Source organism: Acomys russatus, chromosome 5, assembly GCF_903995435.1.
Source record: "Acomys russatus chromosome 5, mAcoRus1.1, whole genome shotgun sequence".
Classification (NCBI taxonomy): domain Eukaryota; kingdom Metazoa; phylum Chordata; class Mammalia; order Rodentia; family Muridae; genus Acomys; species Acomys russatus.
Genome location: NC_067141.1, coordinates 65,834,021 through 65,846,573, shown reverse-complemented (window position 1 = coordinate 65,846,573; position 12,553 = coordinate 65,834,021). Strand labels below are relative to the sequence as shown.

General features: G+C 46.1%; 1 protein-coding gene across 8 annotated transcripts in view; it reads left to right on the top strand.

Annotated features, from left to right (window-relative positions):
- Window positions 1-6,319, top strand: part of Nt5c2 (5'-nucleotidase, cytosolic II) — a 126,287-nt gene extending 119,968 nt beyond the window's left edge. For all 8 annotated transcript variants that reach the window (XM_051146724.1, XM_051146722.1, XM_051146723.1 and 5 more), the window contains 8 exons: window positions 416-457; window positions 1,399-1,506; window positions 1,743-1,809; window positions 2,434-2,604; window positions 4,434-4,485; window positions 4,598-4,658; window positions 4,786-4,962; window positions 5,700-6,319. In XM_051146724.1, the coding sequence (XP_051002681.1) occupies window positions 416-457; window positions 1,399-1,506; window positions 1,743-1,809; window positions 2,434-2,604; window positions 4,434-4,485; window positions 4,598-4,658; window positions 4,786-4,962; window positions 5,700-5,933 (912 nt within the window). In that variant the 3' untranslated portion in view covers window positions 5,934-6,319. The remainder of the gene's footprint in view (window positions 1-415; window positions 458-1,398; window positions 1,507-1,742; window positions 1,810-2,433; window positions 2,605-4,433; window positions 4,486-4,597; window positions 4,659-4,785; window positions 4,963-5,699) is intronic.
- Window positions 6,320-12,553: the final 6,234 nt, after the last annotated feature.

Genomic DNA, 12,553 nt, shown 5'->3' with positions numbered 1-12,553 from the left:
TGGCTTCTCTGCCTTTTTAGAGCATTATTTATCTAGATCTGAGAAATCACACCTTTTCTTTTATATCCCTTCCTGTTGGAAGTCCTGTAGTGAGCGGTGATACAATGTTTTGAATCCTAGAAATCAAAATTTATCACCTCTTATGTTTAAAGTCATGAATGAAGGATACCACAGACAAATTTAGGTACCTTACTTTTGCTGATGCAGTTACAGGTTAACAGTCCTAGCAAGAGCTCTGCCCCTGCCCAGTACTAAGAAATGGCAGTGTAGTATCTCATGGGAGTCATTGGCTTTCTCTGAGCACCTATTTAAGTGTTCATTATCTCCACATGTGACTTTATGAATCTTACATTGAGAGAAAATGCTTATATGTCTTATGCAAAAGTCATTTATGGACCTTTCTTTTTCCTCCCAGAAAATCATGACTTACCTCTTTGATTTTCCACATGGCCCCAAGGTATTATAATAATTTGTCATTTGTTAACCAATATGCACTTGTTAACTAATAATACATGTAATCATTTTAGAACATTAGAGGGAAAAAATGGTCAGGACCCACCTAGAAAAGTCCTAGTTTTAATCAGCATTAAAAGAAGGAATCGAGGCCTAGCAGAATTTAAAATCTCTGGTGACTAAATATTTACTAGCTAGAAATAAAATGAAATAATATGATCTGTAGTGAATAGGATCAAAATAAGTTCTTAAGCAGAATTGTTGTGTTGTGAGTGATTATAGATTGAGGGTGATACTAGTTTTACAGAAACATAATTTCAATGTGAATGTTCTTGACAATTTCTAGATTAGTTACTGTTAAGTGTTATGCCATGAAAGTAGTTAATGTTGCTATTTAGGTTTTTTTTTTTTTTTTTTTTTTTTTAATAACATGACTACGCTCAGATTTAAAGAACAAACATTGCAATTTAGATACTTGAGAATTTTAATCCTGGACTTCCATGAATAAGACACCAGTGCTTACAGTGTCGGCTTGAAAAGGTTAGCACCATAGTTCCACTTCAGAGTGCAAAGACTGTTGTCTGGCACAGTGTCCTCTTTGCAATGGCTGAGGCCAGTGTTGACCTAGAGCGCCATTCTCAGCGCCAGCGGGACCCTCCCCAATGCTGTTGCTGCTCCTGCATCTTAGCTCTGGTGCTGACCACACCCTCTCAGTTTGTCCCTTGAGCCGAAGCTTGCATCTGCCTAGCTTTTCTCATACTTCATATTTGAAAGTACTGTGAAATAAGTTACTATACTAAATAATTTACACTGCCATTTATCAAAGCCATTTATTATATATCTGTCAGCTTCCAAAAAGCTTATTTTAAAATTCCTAGTGTTTGAGTGAGATTAAGTGTGAGGTGTACAGTGATGTTTTGGTTTTTGCTGGTTCTGTTCCTCCAGCCTGGGAGCTCCCATCGGCCATGGCAATCTTACTTTGATCTGATTTTGGTGGATGCGCGAAAACCACTCTTTTTTGGAGAAGGCACGGTATTACGTCAGGTGGACACTGTAAGTGGAGGAGGTGACATGTCCTAGCACACGGTCCTTTATGTTCCTCCTGTTCCCACTTCCCTCTCCTTAACTCAGTGGCCATTATTTCTCTTTTGAAGTTGAGGTTTTGATCTTAACTGAAGTAGCCCCACAAGGACTCACGGACAGAACGGGTGCCTGGGTCAGGTGGCAGTGGGGCTGGAGATCATGATAAAAGAGCACAACATTTCACAGTCTGTCTTCTCTTCACACAGAAAACTGGAAAACTGAAAATCGGTACCTACACAGGCCCCCTGCAACATGGCATCGTCTACTCAGGAGGTGAGCTGGAGGTTTCCCTTTGTTCTGGGCACATCTTCACTAGAGCACTCCTTACAACTTCACTGTGCAAAGTCCCAGGGTCTTTCAGCATAGGAAAAAGCACAGAACAGGTCTTCAGAACCAGAAGTGCCATTTACTCAGAGTCAAGTTGTCTGCTGATAAAAGTGAAGGGGGTTGAGTTTTATTTTCACTGAAAAGATACTTCTGTCTTCCTTTGAGGGTTTATCTCTGTTTTGGAATCATTTGTGTACATTTCTTCTCAAAGGACTACCAAACCCATGTAGACACATTTAATGTCAAGAATCAGAAATAGTTGGATAGCGACAACTTGATGATAGGTCTGTGATGAAAAAGCCACCTTTGGTGGCTCTGAGGATTGAACCAAGGCTAGGTAGGCATTGCACCGCTGGGTAGTCTGATAGTGTCTCCCCAGAGCTCCTACTTAAGAACTCCAGTCAGCATAGTAGAGCTTAACACTTGTCCAGGGCCTTACAAAGAGGAGCAAATCTTCGTCTTTAAGAAAGGCTCCATTTTCCCATAATTGTAAATGTCTCTGGCATATAGCTGTGGTGCTTTGAATGCTTTTTTAAATAAAGAAACATTTTTCTCATTTACTTCTGTCAGGTTCATCTGATACAATCTGTGACCTGTTGGGAGCCAAAGGCAAAGACATTCTGTATATCGGAGATCACATTTTTGGAGATATTTTGAAGTCAAAGAAACGGCAAGGGTGGAGAACCTTCTTGGTGATCCCTGAGCTCGCACAAGAGCTCCATGTCTGGACTGACAAGAGCTGTAAGAACTGCCACTCTTACTTTTAAATCTTTGCACAACTTGTTTGTCCTTATATGACAGCTTTGACTCCGTTCTCTTAGGTAAAACGTTACTTTGTATACAAGACACCAAGTGTCAGCAGGCAGGCCCAGAAGGCAGGCCCAGAAGGCAGGCCCAGAAGGCAGGCCCAGCAGGCAGGCCCAGCAGGCAGGCCCAGAAGGCAGGCCCAGAAGGCAGGCCCAGCAGGCAGGCCCAGCAGGCAGGCCCAGCAGGCAGGCCCAGCAGGCAGGCCCAGAAGGCAGGCCCAGCAGGCAGGCCCAGAAGGCAGGCCCAGAAGGCAGGCCCAGCAGGCAGGCCCAGCAGGCAGGCCCAGAAGGCAGGCCCAGCAGGCAGGCCCAGCAGGCAGGCCCAGAAGGCAGGCCCAGCAGGCAGGCCCAGCAGGCAGGCCCAGCAGGCAGGCCCAGAAGGCAGGCCCAGCAGGCAGGCCCAGAAGGCAGGCCCAGCAGGCAGGCCCAGCAGGCAGGCCCTGGACACCTCTTGCTGTCAATATAGCCACTCATTCCACACAACTCTAGATTTTTTATGCATATGTATATATGTGTGTGTGCGTGTAAAATCTAATTCAAATTTTCAAAATCTTTGAGGTAGTGTAGAATGTTTCTGTCCTAAGTTGAGTTACAGTAAGAGTTTGTGAACTCCTTGGGTCTGCAGTCCATGTGTCTCCAACCACACCAACAGTCTCCGTGTCTAACACCGTGATTCTGGGGCAGCCATGGCTCTGAATGGGAATCACCTGGTGTTCCTGAAGACAGAGGCCAGATGGCATTCTTAAGCTGAGCCATAGTGTGAGTCGTGTGGTGTACACCCTTCAGCTGGGCCACAGGTGGATACCTAAAGGCATTTGGTAGGCAAGGGTCTCCATCTGGTCTGAGTGTGTCACTCTCATGTGGTAAAAGTTGCCAACTCTGACTACTTGGCCTACATTGATAGGAGCTTTGGCTCATGTACTCAATCTGCATGCACCGTAGGCCTCACCTTCTTTTTCCATGTGTGAAAATGAGAATGGCAGTAGTCTCTGCCTCCAAGCTGGCGAGGCCCCACTCAGGCAGTACAAGCATAAAGAAGAGAGACGTGATGGCTTCTTCTCACTGACAGAGCATGCTTTGAATGGCTTTTCTTGACTGTAAGGATGGTAGAAGAAAGCATGTTCTGTTCAGTAGGTTAAATTAGGGTGTGGCTCTTCCTCTTTGGGCACCCACGAAGGATGTAGCTGGCACTGACTACTTCTGCTCCTGTGGCCCACACAGTTTAAGCTTCCCACGTGTGACTAGCTGACCTGGAACTCTGGACAAGTCAGCTAATTCTTAGTCCTTTATTGTCCAGACCATCAGGGCTGGCAGACAGCTCAGTGGGTAAAGGCGCTCGCTGCTGAGCGTGTCCTGAGCTCAGACCTCAGAATACACAAGGTGAGAACTGACTCACGTGCTGTCCTCTGACTTCTACATACACATGCATACACAAACAGGCTTTTCTTAAAGTTAAAGACCAACTGTTGCTTTGGTGTCTGTACCCCAGGGCGTAAAAACCCAGAGTGAATACATGGCTCGAAGCAGGAGTTGTGGTCAGTGGCTTCTAAGGAGGACGGGACTGTGGTATTCTTCTGTTGACAGAGTCCACGTGGGTGTCAGAGGGCATCCCTGAGGAGACGTAGGTGACTTATACACTTGACTCTGGCACGTTAGGACCAGGCTACACTTTCAGTCATATCTGAAATGTCATTACTTTGAGCATCACTTAGAAGCCAGGTGCTTTTGCTTGACTTGTGTAAAACATTTCCTTTTTCTTTGCAGCACTTTTTGAAGAACTTCAGAGCTTGGATATTTTCTTGGCTGAACTCTACAAGTAAGTTTCTCAATTCTACAACTTAATGCTCTGAAAAACACCTACCTCTAAAGAGTGACATAGGGATAAGATTGTTCTCTTAAGAGATTCTCACTGTTTCCTCTTGTCCTAGACATCTTGACAGCAGCAGCAATGAGCGCCCGGACATTAGCTCCATTCAGAGACGCATTAAGGTATCCAGATGGGATCTGGGAGAAAATGTGGGAAGTCACACTAACTCATGTCATGTGTGATGCACGGACTTGTATGTAGATGGCACCCAACACATAGTTGCATAATCTGAGAACCTTCTCTTTTTAGAAAGTAACTCATGACATGGACATGTGCTACGGCATGATGGGAAGCCTGTTCCGTAGCGGCTCCAGACAGACGCTCTTTGCCAGTCAGGTGATGCGTTACGCTGATCTCTACGCAGCATCATTCATCAACCTGCTGTACTACCCATTCAGCTACCTTTTCAGAGCTGCCCACGTCCTGGTGAGTGAAGTCACCTCTGCAGCCAGCGTTGTGGGGTCACATGGGAGACAATTTGGGTGAAAACCATGACTGACTTATGCGGTTAGTAAAGAAATACACACTGAATACAACACTTCCTTCTGAGGCTACTCTAACAGTGAAGGCTACTTTTGAGCAGGGTGTGTTGGCTTTCACCCGTAATCCCAGAGGATTGTGAGAGTTCAAAGCCAGTTTTGACTCTTGTCTTAAAAGAAAAAAGAGCCAGGTGTGGTAGTGACGCCTTTAGTCTAAGCACCTGGGAGATGGGGGCAAGTGGATTTCTGAGTTAGGGCTACATTGAGAGTCTCTGTCTTTTTGTTTTGTTTGAGACGGGGTTTCTCTGTGTAGCCCCCTGCCTGTCCTGGACTCGCTCTGTACTGTAGACCAGACTGCCCTTGAACTCACAGAGATCTGCCCTGCCTCTACCTCCCAAGTGCTGGGATTACAGATGAGCGCCATCACGCCTGGCTTGGCTAAATGTTTTTATATGTATGTCCTGCTACTGCTGTGACAGAACTAGTTTTGGAAGTATAAAAATAAAAGTAAGGGTTTTTTTTTTCTGTTTTATTCACTTCCATGTTGTAGGAAATGATCTGAAAGCTTAGGTACTTCTATCTCTGGCCCCTTAGAGACTTCACTCAGCAGGGCCACTGGAGATAAGAGCATTAGGATAGCGCTTACCTGCTCTGCCTGCACCCTGAGCCTGTGCTTTGTTCTAGATGCCACATGAATCAACAGTGGAGCACACACATGTGGATATCAACGAGATGGAGTCCCCTCTCGCCACCCGGAACCGCACATCAGTGGATTTCAAAGACACCGACTATAAGCGACACCAGCTTACAAGGTCTATTAGTGAAATCAAGCCCCCCAACCTCTTCCCACTGGCTCCCCAGGAGATTACACACTGCCATGATGAAGATGATGATGAAGAGGAAGAAGAGGAAGAATAAAAAGGCTGACTAAAACCCCGAGCACCCAACAAGTCTGACATGACTCACGGGGAAAGGGGTGGCCTTATTAGGACTGTCTTAGGGAGGGTGGGAGGAATCCATCAGAGGTATGTTTGGAGTTTCTAAATGCTTTAAGACCTCTAATCATAGCTCCTTCCTTCAGTTTTGTGTATCTGTATTCTCTGCAGATGGTTTGAAACTGTACAGGAAGAACAGGTCAAAGTCAGGTGGGATGCATGCAGATGGCACCACTGCTTGTGATAATTTTCTTGTCTATCTTCATCGTCAGTGTGTGGTCTGGATACACTAAGGTAGTAAAGGGTTCCAGAGCAGAGCCACAGGTCTAGTGGGAAGAGGCAACCCACAGATACTGTATTACTGTAAGCTGTGCTGTTGCTCCAACCCCCCACTTTTCCAAGTGCATCACACAGTGTTGTGTATCAGTGGAGAAATACATGTTTTCATTATCAAGTGTAGTCAGTCCTCTGTTGGGGTTGAGTTTCCTTCCATTAGCTTTTGGGTTTCCTCCGTGGCCCTGCTGTGTTGGTGCCTTCCTGGGTTCCCCTGCTTAGGGCCATTCTAGACTAGACTGCGGGGATTTGAATTTGAGGCAAAAGTTCTCATCCTTGTTACCTTTTTTGTTTTGTTTTCAAGACAGGGTCTCTCTGTGTAGCCCTGGCTGTCCTGGAACTCACTCTGTAGACCAGGCTGGCCTTGAACTCACAGAGATCCACCTGCCTCTGCCTCCTGAGTGCTGGGATTAAAGGCGTGCGCCACCACCAGCAGCCCTTGCTACATTTTCAAAAGCTGGTATCACAAGTGCTTTTTTTGTTATATAAAAACAGTTCTTTTGGGGAATGTAGCTAAGAGTACAAAGGAGCAAGTTCCCAGAGAAGAACAGCAAGTGCTGTTAGAGCCAGAGCTGCCTTCATCAGCATGGCCTGCAGGAGCGAGCGGCCTCCATGCACACTGCGATGGCAGCGGCTCTACAGCAAGAGGCACAGTCAGAGTCAGTTCACCTGAGAACTACAGGAAACTACTTCTTGCTCTGAATAAAGCAAGGTCCTGTAAACATGAAGGCATGTGACTGCCCTGCCAGTGCCGGGACTTGTCCAGCATTGGAATAGTTGATAGATTCTTGCTTTAACTGTCATTTGTTCTCTTCCATTCTTGGCCCTGGTCACTAGGGTACTGGCTGCTCTAGAACTCAGTAAAGTATGTCTAATGCTGACATCAGCCCTTGTGTAGTACAGCTGTCACAGCTATTGGTCTTCAGATGGCTTTAGGGTTGGCATTTTCTTTCAAAATTGCTAACTATATATGTATCACTTTTAGTTTAAAAATGTGCTTATATGTACAGTGTTTCATAGGTATAAAGATTTTTTTCACCAAGGTTTTTGGTATTTCTTTAAAAGACAAAAGTTTATCTATGTAGTCCTGGCTGTCCTGGTACTGTGTTCACTATGTAGATCAGGTTGGCCTTGAACTCACAGAGATGCACCTGCCTCTACCTCCAGGGCACTGGGATTGAAGGCATGCGCCACCATGCCTGGCTTGCTTTAAAGTAAGCATTTGCTAGGTATGGGACATGGTTCAGCAACTTTGCCAAGGCCTATGGCTACACAGGTCTCACCAGCTCTGGTGAGTCCTGTGAGCAAGTAACATGCATTCTAACCGGAATCTCTGGGACATGGATGTGGACAGTTGTCTCTCTGTTTTAAAATGCTAGTAACTAGGGTGGCTAGGATAGTCTAATCACTCTCATTCCAGTTGACACTGAAGATGTTGCCTCGTTTGATAATGTTGTCTTTTCAAGCCCAAATCTCCTCTGCATGGCCATATGACAGCTGCAGAATCACCGTGTGTTAGCAGAGGTGGGCATCACTCACCTTGCTGTGTCTGTATATCAGTTTGTTACTGGCCGGATGACACTGGGAGACTGCTTGGAGACAGAATTCCGTGTTGAGTCCCGTTTTCTCTTCAGGGTCACCAGGAGGAGCTGCTAATGATCTAGGGCTCTGTAAGAGACCAGCAGGTGACTCCCCCCCCCCCCACACACACACATACTATGTGCTGGGCAGTCTTTCCATGGCAGGTGACCAAGCAGCTGTGACTGGACATTTCAGAATGTAAAATATGAGTTCTCTGCTGTCAGTAAACTTCTCTATTGTTTTCTTAACCCTTCCATCACTATTGAGAACCTTTCCTAGGGACTCTGAAAACACTCCTCAGTGTTCAGGCTTTGTAGAACATCAAAATTCAAGAATCCTTTTTCAGTGCTAGACTGAACTCCAAGAGCGGGCCATGTGGTACTTAGGGACTCCAGTGTTCTGTATCATGCAGTCCCATGGCCACAGGAGCTGCCTCATGCATCACTCCACAGAGGCTCTAGTAGAGCACTGAGCATCTCGGAAACCATTTGAAACAGAGAAAGCTCAATGTTTGTTTTACACCCAAAAATTCCTTTTACCATAAGCATAGATCTGCTGATATCTGTAAATCAGACTACCCCCTTCAAGGTACTCCAAGGTGCACTTAAATAGATCTTTCAGTCACACTGTTTTTAGGAAGCCACTTATAAATGCTGTATGTAGTTACATTTCAGATTTAAAAGGAGCTTGTCCATGTTTAGATACTTCTAAATCAGACTTATTTATTTAGCAACTTTAAAGTCCTACGATTTTTCCGAGGCTTCTTGGGCACTTTTAAAGACTGCTCATTCACCACAAATAGCTTGGGATAAACAATTGCATATTTAAGTCTGTATTAGGAACTTCGCTCACATTCCATGTTATGGAAACTATTTAACCTCTTTCTGGCAGTGGGAAAAATCTTAACTGAGACCGTCTATTGCCATATTGCGGCAGCCTTGCTTCCCCTGGGTCTGAGAGGCAGGTTCTCGGTGGCTCCCCCTGGGTCTGAGGAGAGGCAGGCTCTCGGTGGCTCCCCCTGGGTCTGAGGAGAGGCAGGCTCTCGCACTTAGTCTTTCGTGGCACTCTTTCTTCGTGACTACCATCAGCTTCTCATACAGTTTTTCCTCAGAGGGAGCGCTTCCTAATCACACGTTCAGGACGCCTGAGTCTGGAATCCTTACCAAAGATGAGATGCATAGATGATGTACATGTGTGCAATAGCCAAAAAGCAGAGCCCCATAACTGCAGACATGCCTGCCACACGCCTCACTCACAGGGAATCCCGCTGCTGTACAGAAACAGCAGAAAGCAGATCATCTAGGAAGAGTATCCATTTACAAAACTCACAGCTTCCATCCTTATCACTTTCCCCTGCTCCTCAGCACACAGCAAGCGCAGTGTTACGAAGGTGTCTGACTAAACACTGTAACTGCAAGAAATGAAGTGTAGCCATGTGCCACACCAGTGTGTCAGTTAACAAGTGTATCACAGTGGCCCATAAGGTGGTGATGTTTGCTGGTCAGCGGTCTGGTGTATGAAAGCGCATGCTATCAGCTGTCCCCATGAGGTTGCCTAGTGACATTTGTCAACACAGTCCCACTATGAAAAGATGCATGGTGCAACAGTCCCCTTAAGTTCCTCTTAGAGAAACTACACCCAACTCTGAGCACCTGTCTCAGATTGAGACATAGACACCACATGTCTAAGTAATCAGTACTTTCCAACTTCATAAAATCCTAATTTTGATCCTGCCCACTTGAGGTTTCTTCACACGGGGTGCAGTACCCAAACTCCACCTTGTTACTCAAACAGGTGCAGGGGGGCTGTTTCACACTCAGCCCTTCCCAAGGTCTGCAGATTGAGACCCGGAGGATGGGAGTGAGGCAAGGAGCTTGTGCACCATGCAGTCACTGTCTCAATGGAGTTTGCCAGGCAAGCCTTCCCAGCACTGAAAGGTTTTATTAAGTGGCCGTTCCTTACTGAGAGGCCCTGAACTTGCAGTTGAAGCAGGTGACTGCCAAGTCTGATGCAGAAACAGGCTCAGTCCCAGAACTCCTGCCTGGTGTTTCCTGTGCTTTCAGCACCTCAGATCCACCAACAGAACAGCAGGAAGCACTTCACCACAGCCCAGCATGCATTGCCCCTTAGGTCATCTGCCAGGACAAAGGACATGCCAAAGTTAAGACAAGGGCCACATATCATTCCTTTATCCTAGGACTTACTGAATATCTGTTCCTAGAAGAATGAGCACAGATTGGAGGCCCTCAGAAGGAAAATGAAGCAATCACAGAGCAAAAGATCTAATTAGCAATCTAATATAATTAAACTTTTAGGACTTTAATGAGGACTATGTCTCATTAGATTGCATTGCCTTCAAGAAATAGAAAAGTAGGTGGGGCGTAGCTCAGCAGTGGAACACTTGTCTAGCATGTGTAGAGTTTGCTCCCCAGCCCTGCAAACTGAAGTGCAAGTTGCCAGAAGCCATCACCAGGGTAAGGAAAGTTCTTCTGCCTCTTTGTCTACAAGGTCTTCCTTCTGCTTTGTATCTGTTTCCTCAAACACAGATCTCAGTAAAGCTCAGAAGTGAACTGGCAGGAGTATAGGGGGATTGCACAGGGTTCCTCACAGGATAACCTCTTCTAGATTCTGTGAGCATTTTCTAATGCCCACCCATCTCAGGACTCATCCAGATGAAAATCCAGCCGCAGCAGTTAGCTGGGAGGAGCTGTGCTGTGGCCATCTGCCTGCTCTGCTGCTCCTGCACTGTGTCTGGGGAAAGTGAGCCAGACACTTCCCTGGAATATAGGTGCACTCCTTCCCTGTTCAGGAAATGTAATGACGAGAGAGATGGGTTTTAAAGTTGGTCTTGTCAATATTCCACTGAAATGTTCCCACCGGACAAGTGTTAAGTAAAATAGACTGAACGTCATGGTCAAGCACAGTAGGGCTCTTGAGGGGCCACTGGAGGCTTGCCTCTCAGAACATGGGCTTGCTGCATGTAAAACAGAAAAACACAAAGGACTTCAGAAAGGGGCAGTCAAGTAATGGATCACCAAGCACCTGGAAACTCAGAAGATGTGGGTCTTGTCACCTGAGAAGGGACCAAAGGAATAGGTCTGGGGTGACAACAGAAGACGAGGGTCATTCTCAACTCCTGAAGAGCATCTAATAGCCTTCCTAGAAGGTGACTCACGAAAGAGCTGACTTCCCTTGCTGGTTTAGAGGACCCAAATAGCTATTCTCGTCTTCGGAGCCAATTGAGAAGCCTATGCAAAAAGCTGGTCTTCCTGTCTGCCTAGCTGCTGTGTGTCGCTTCTACTTGTCCCTAGGGAATGGGTCTGATTGGGGCAGACCTCACTCCTTGGAAGAACACTCCCCAGAACCAGCTGTATTGGGAGGCACCACTCTTGCATTTCTGTGAACATGAGGCTTTACAGTGTCTGTCCACAGGAGACGCCCTCATGTGATCCAGTCCAGGCTGTCCCACCAGGAAAGCTATGTGGTCAGGCAGGGGACCAAGGCTGAAGAAAACAAAATGGTTGGTATTACACGGAGGAAAAGGGAACACACATCTGCTGAAAGGGTGAACAGAAAGTCATTTATCTAAATAGAATAATAGAAATAAACAAAACCTTTTAAAAACAATCACAAGATTTACAAATAAATTGGTACAAATAAATAGGTATTGTAAATCTACAACATTTGAATTATAAACGCGTCCATCATGACAGCTTGTGCACGTGACCTGTGTTTAGCTTTCCATTAATGCCACTGCTCAAATGCATGAAATGTACACCATGATTCAGTGGGTACAGCTGAGGAGGGTAGAAATCAGACAAAGCAGGGCTTAGTTTAGGCCCAAGGCATTGTGGGTAACTGGGCCATGACACCAGGAAGAGGCATATTCAGAGCCTAGATGGCCAGGCAGCTTCCATGATACAGATTCTGTAATCCAAGGTGAAAAGTGGAGGCCATCATTTTGAGACCAGAAAACTGACCTGGCTTGGGTGGGGATGAGGAATGGGGCTGTAGTCTCATAGCCATATGCACAGGGAAAGAGACCCAACCACCAAAAGCCCACTTCTGCAGAACTCATGGAGACTTGAGAAGTTAGGCCTCCACCTACCTCCCAATACTGGCCATCAGGAATGGGCTGGGAAAAGGCAATGAAAGAAGCTGGTGCAATTGTTTTTTCCTTTTAAACAAAAAATACCACCATCCTCTCACCCAATAAGGGGTAACAGAACCCTAGGCTCAGTGGATGAGGGGCTTCAAAACAGTGTCTTTGTCACATGATATTCTAACAGTAGAGACATATGTACATAATAAATAATATAAAATAAAGCATATACATTGGTGGGTGTAAAGGACTGCTAAAAATAAAGTCAATAGACTGATGGACTGTTCACAGTGACCAGACATGGATAGTGGTGAGTCAGAAGCCAGCCGGGGCTCCCTAGGGAGTGAGTCCTAGGCAGCACTCCTCCCCACTTCCCTGTTCTAGAGGCCTGGTACCCCAGCTGCTTGTATGTAAGAACCCGAGTCTCCAAGAAGAGCAGGCACTCAGGTCTGTCTGGCCCCTCTGGTAGTTATCTTTAGGGTGATTCTGGAAGAATCCAGCACCCGAAGTAAATCCATGTGGATCAGACGTGAGCAGCATCAGAAGGTGCCTTCCAAGTGGAGCCAGGCAGACCTGCGCCATCGTCA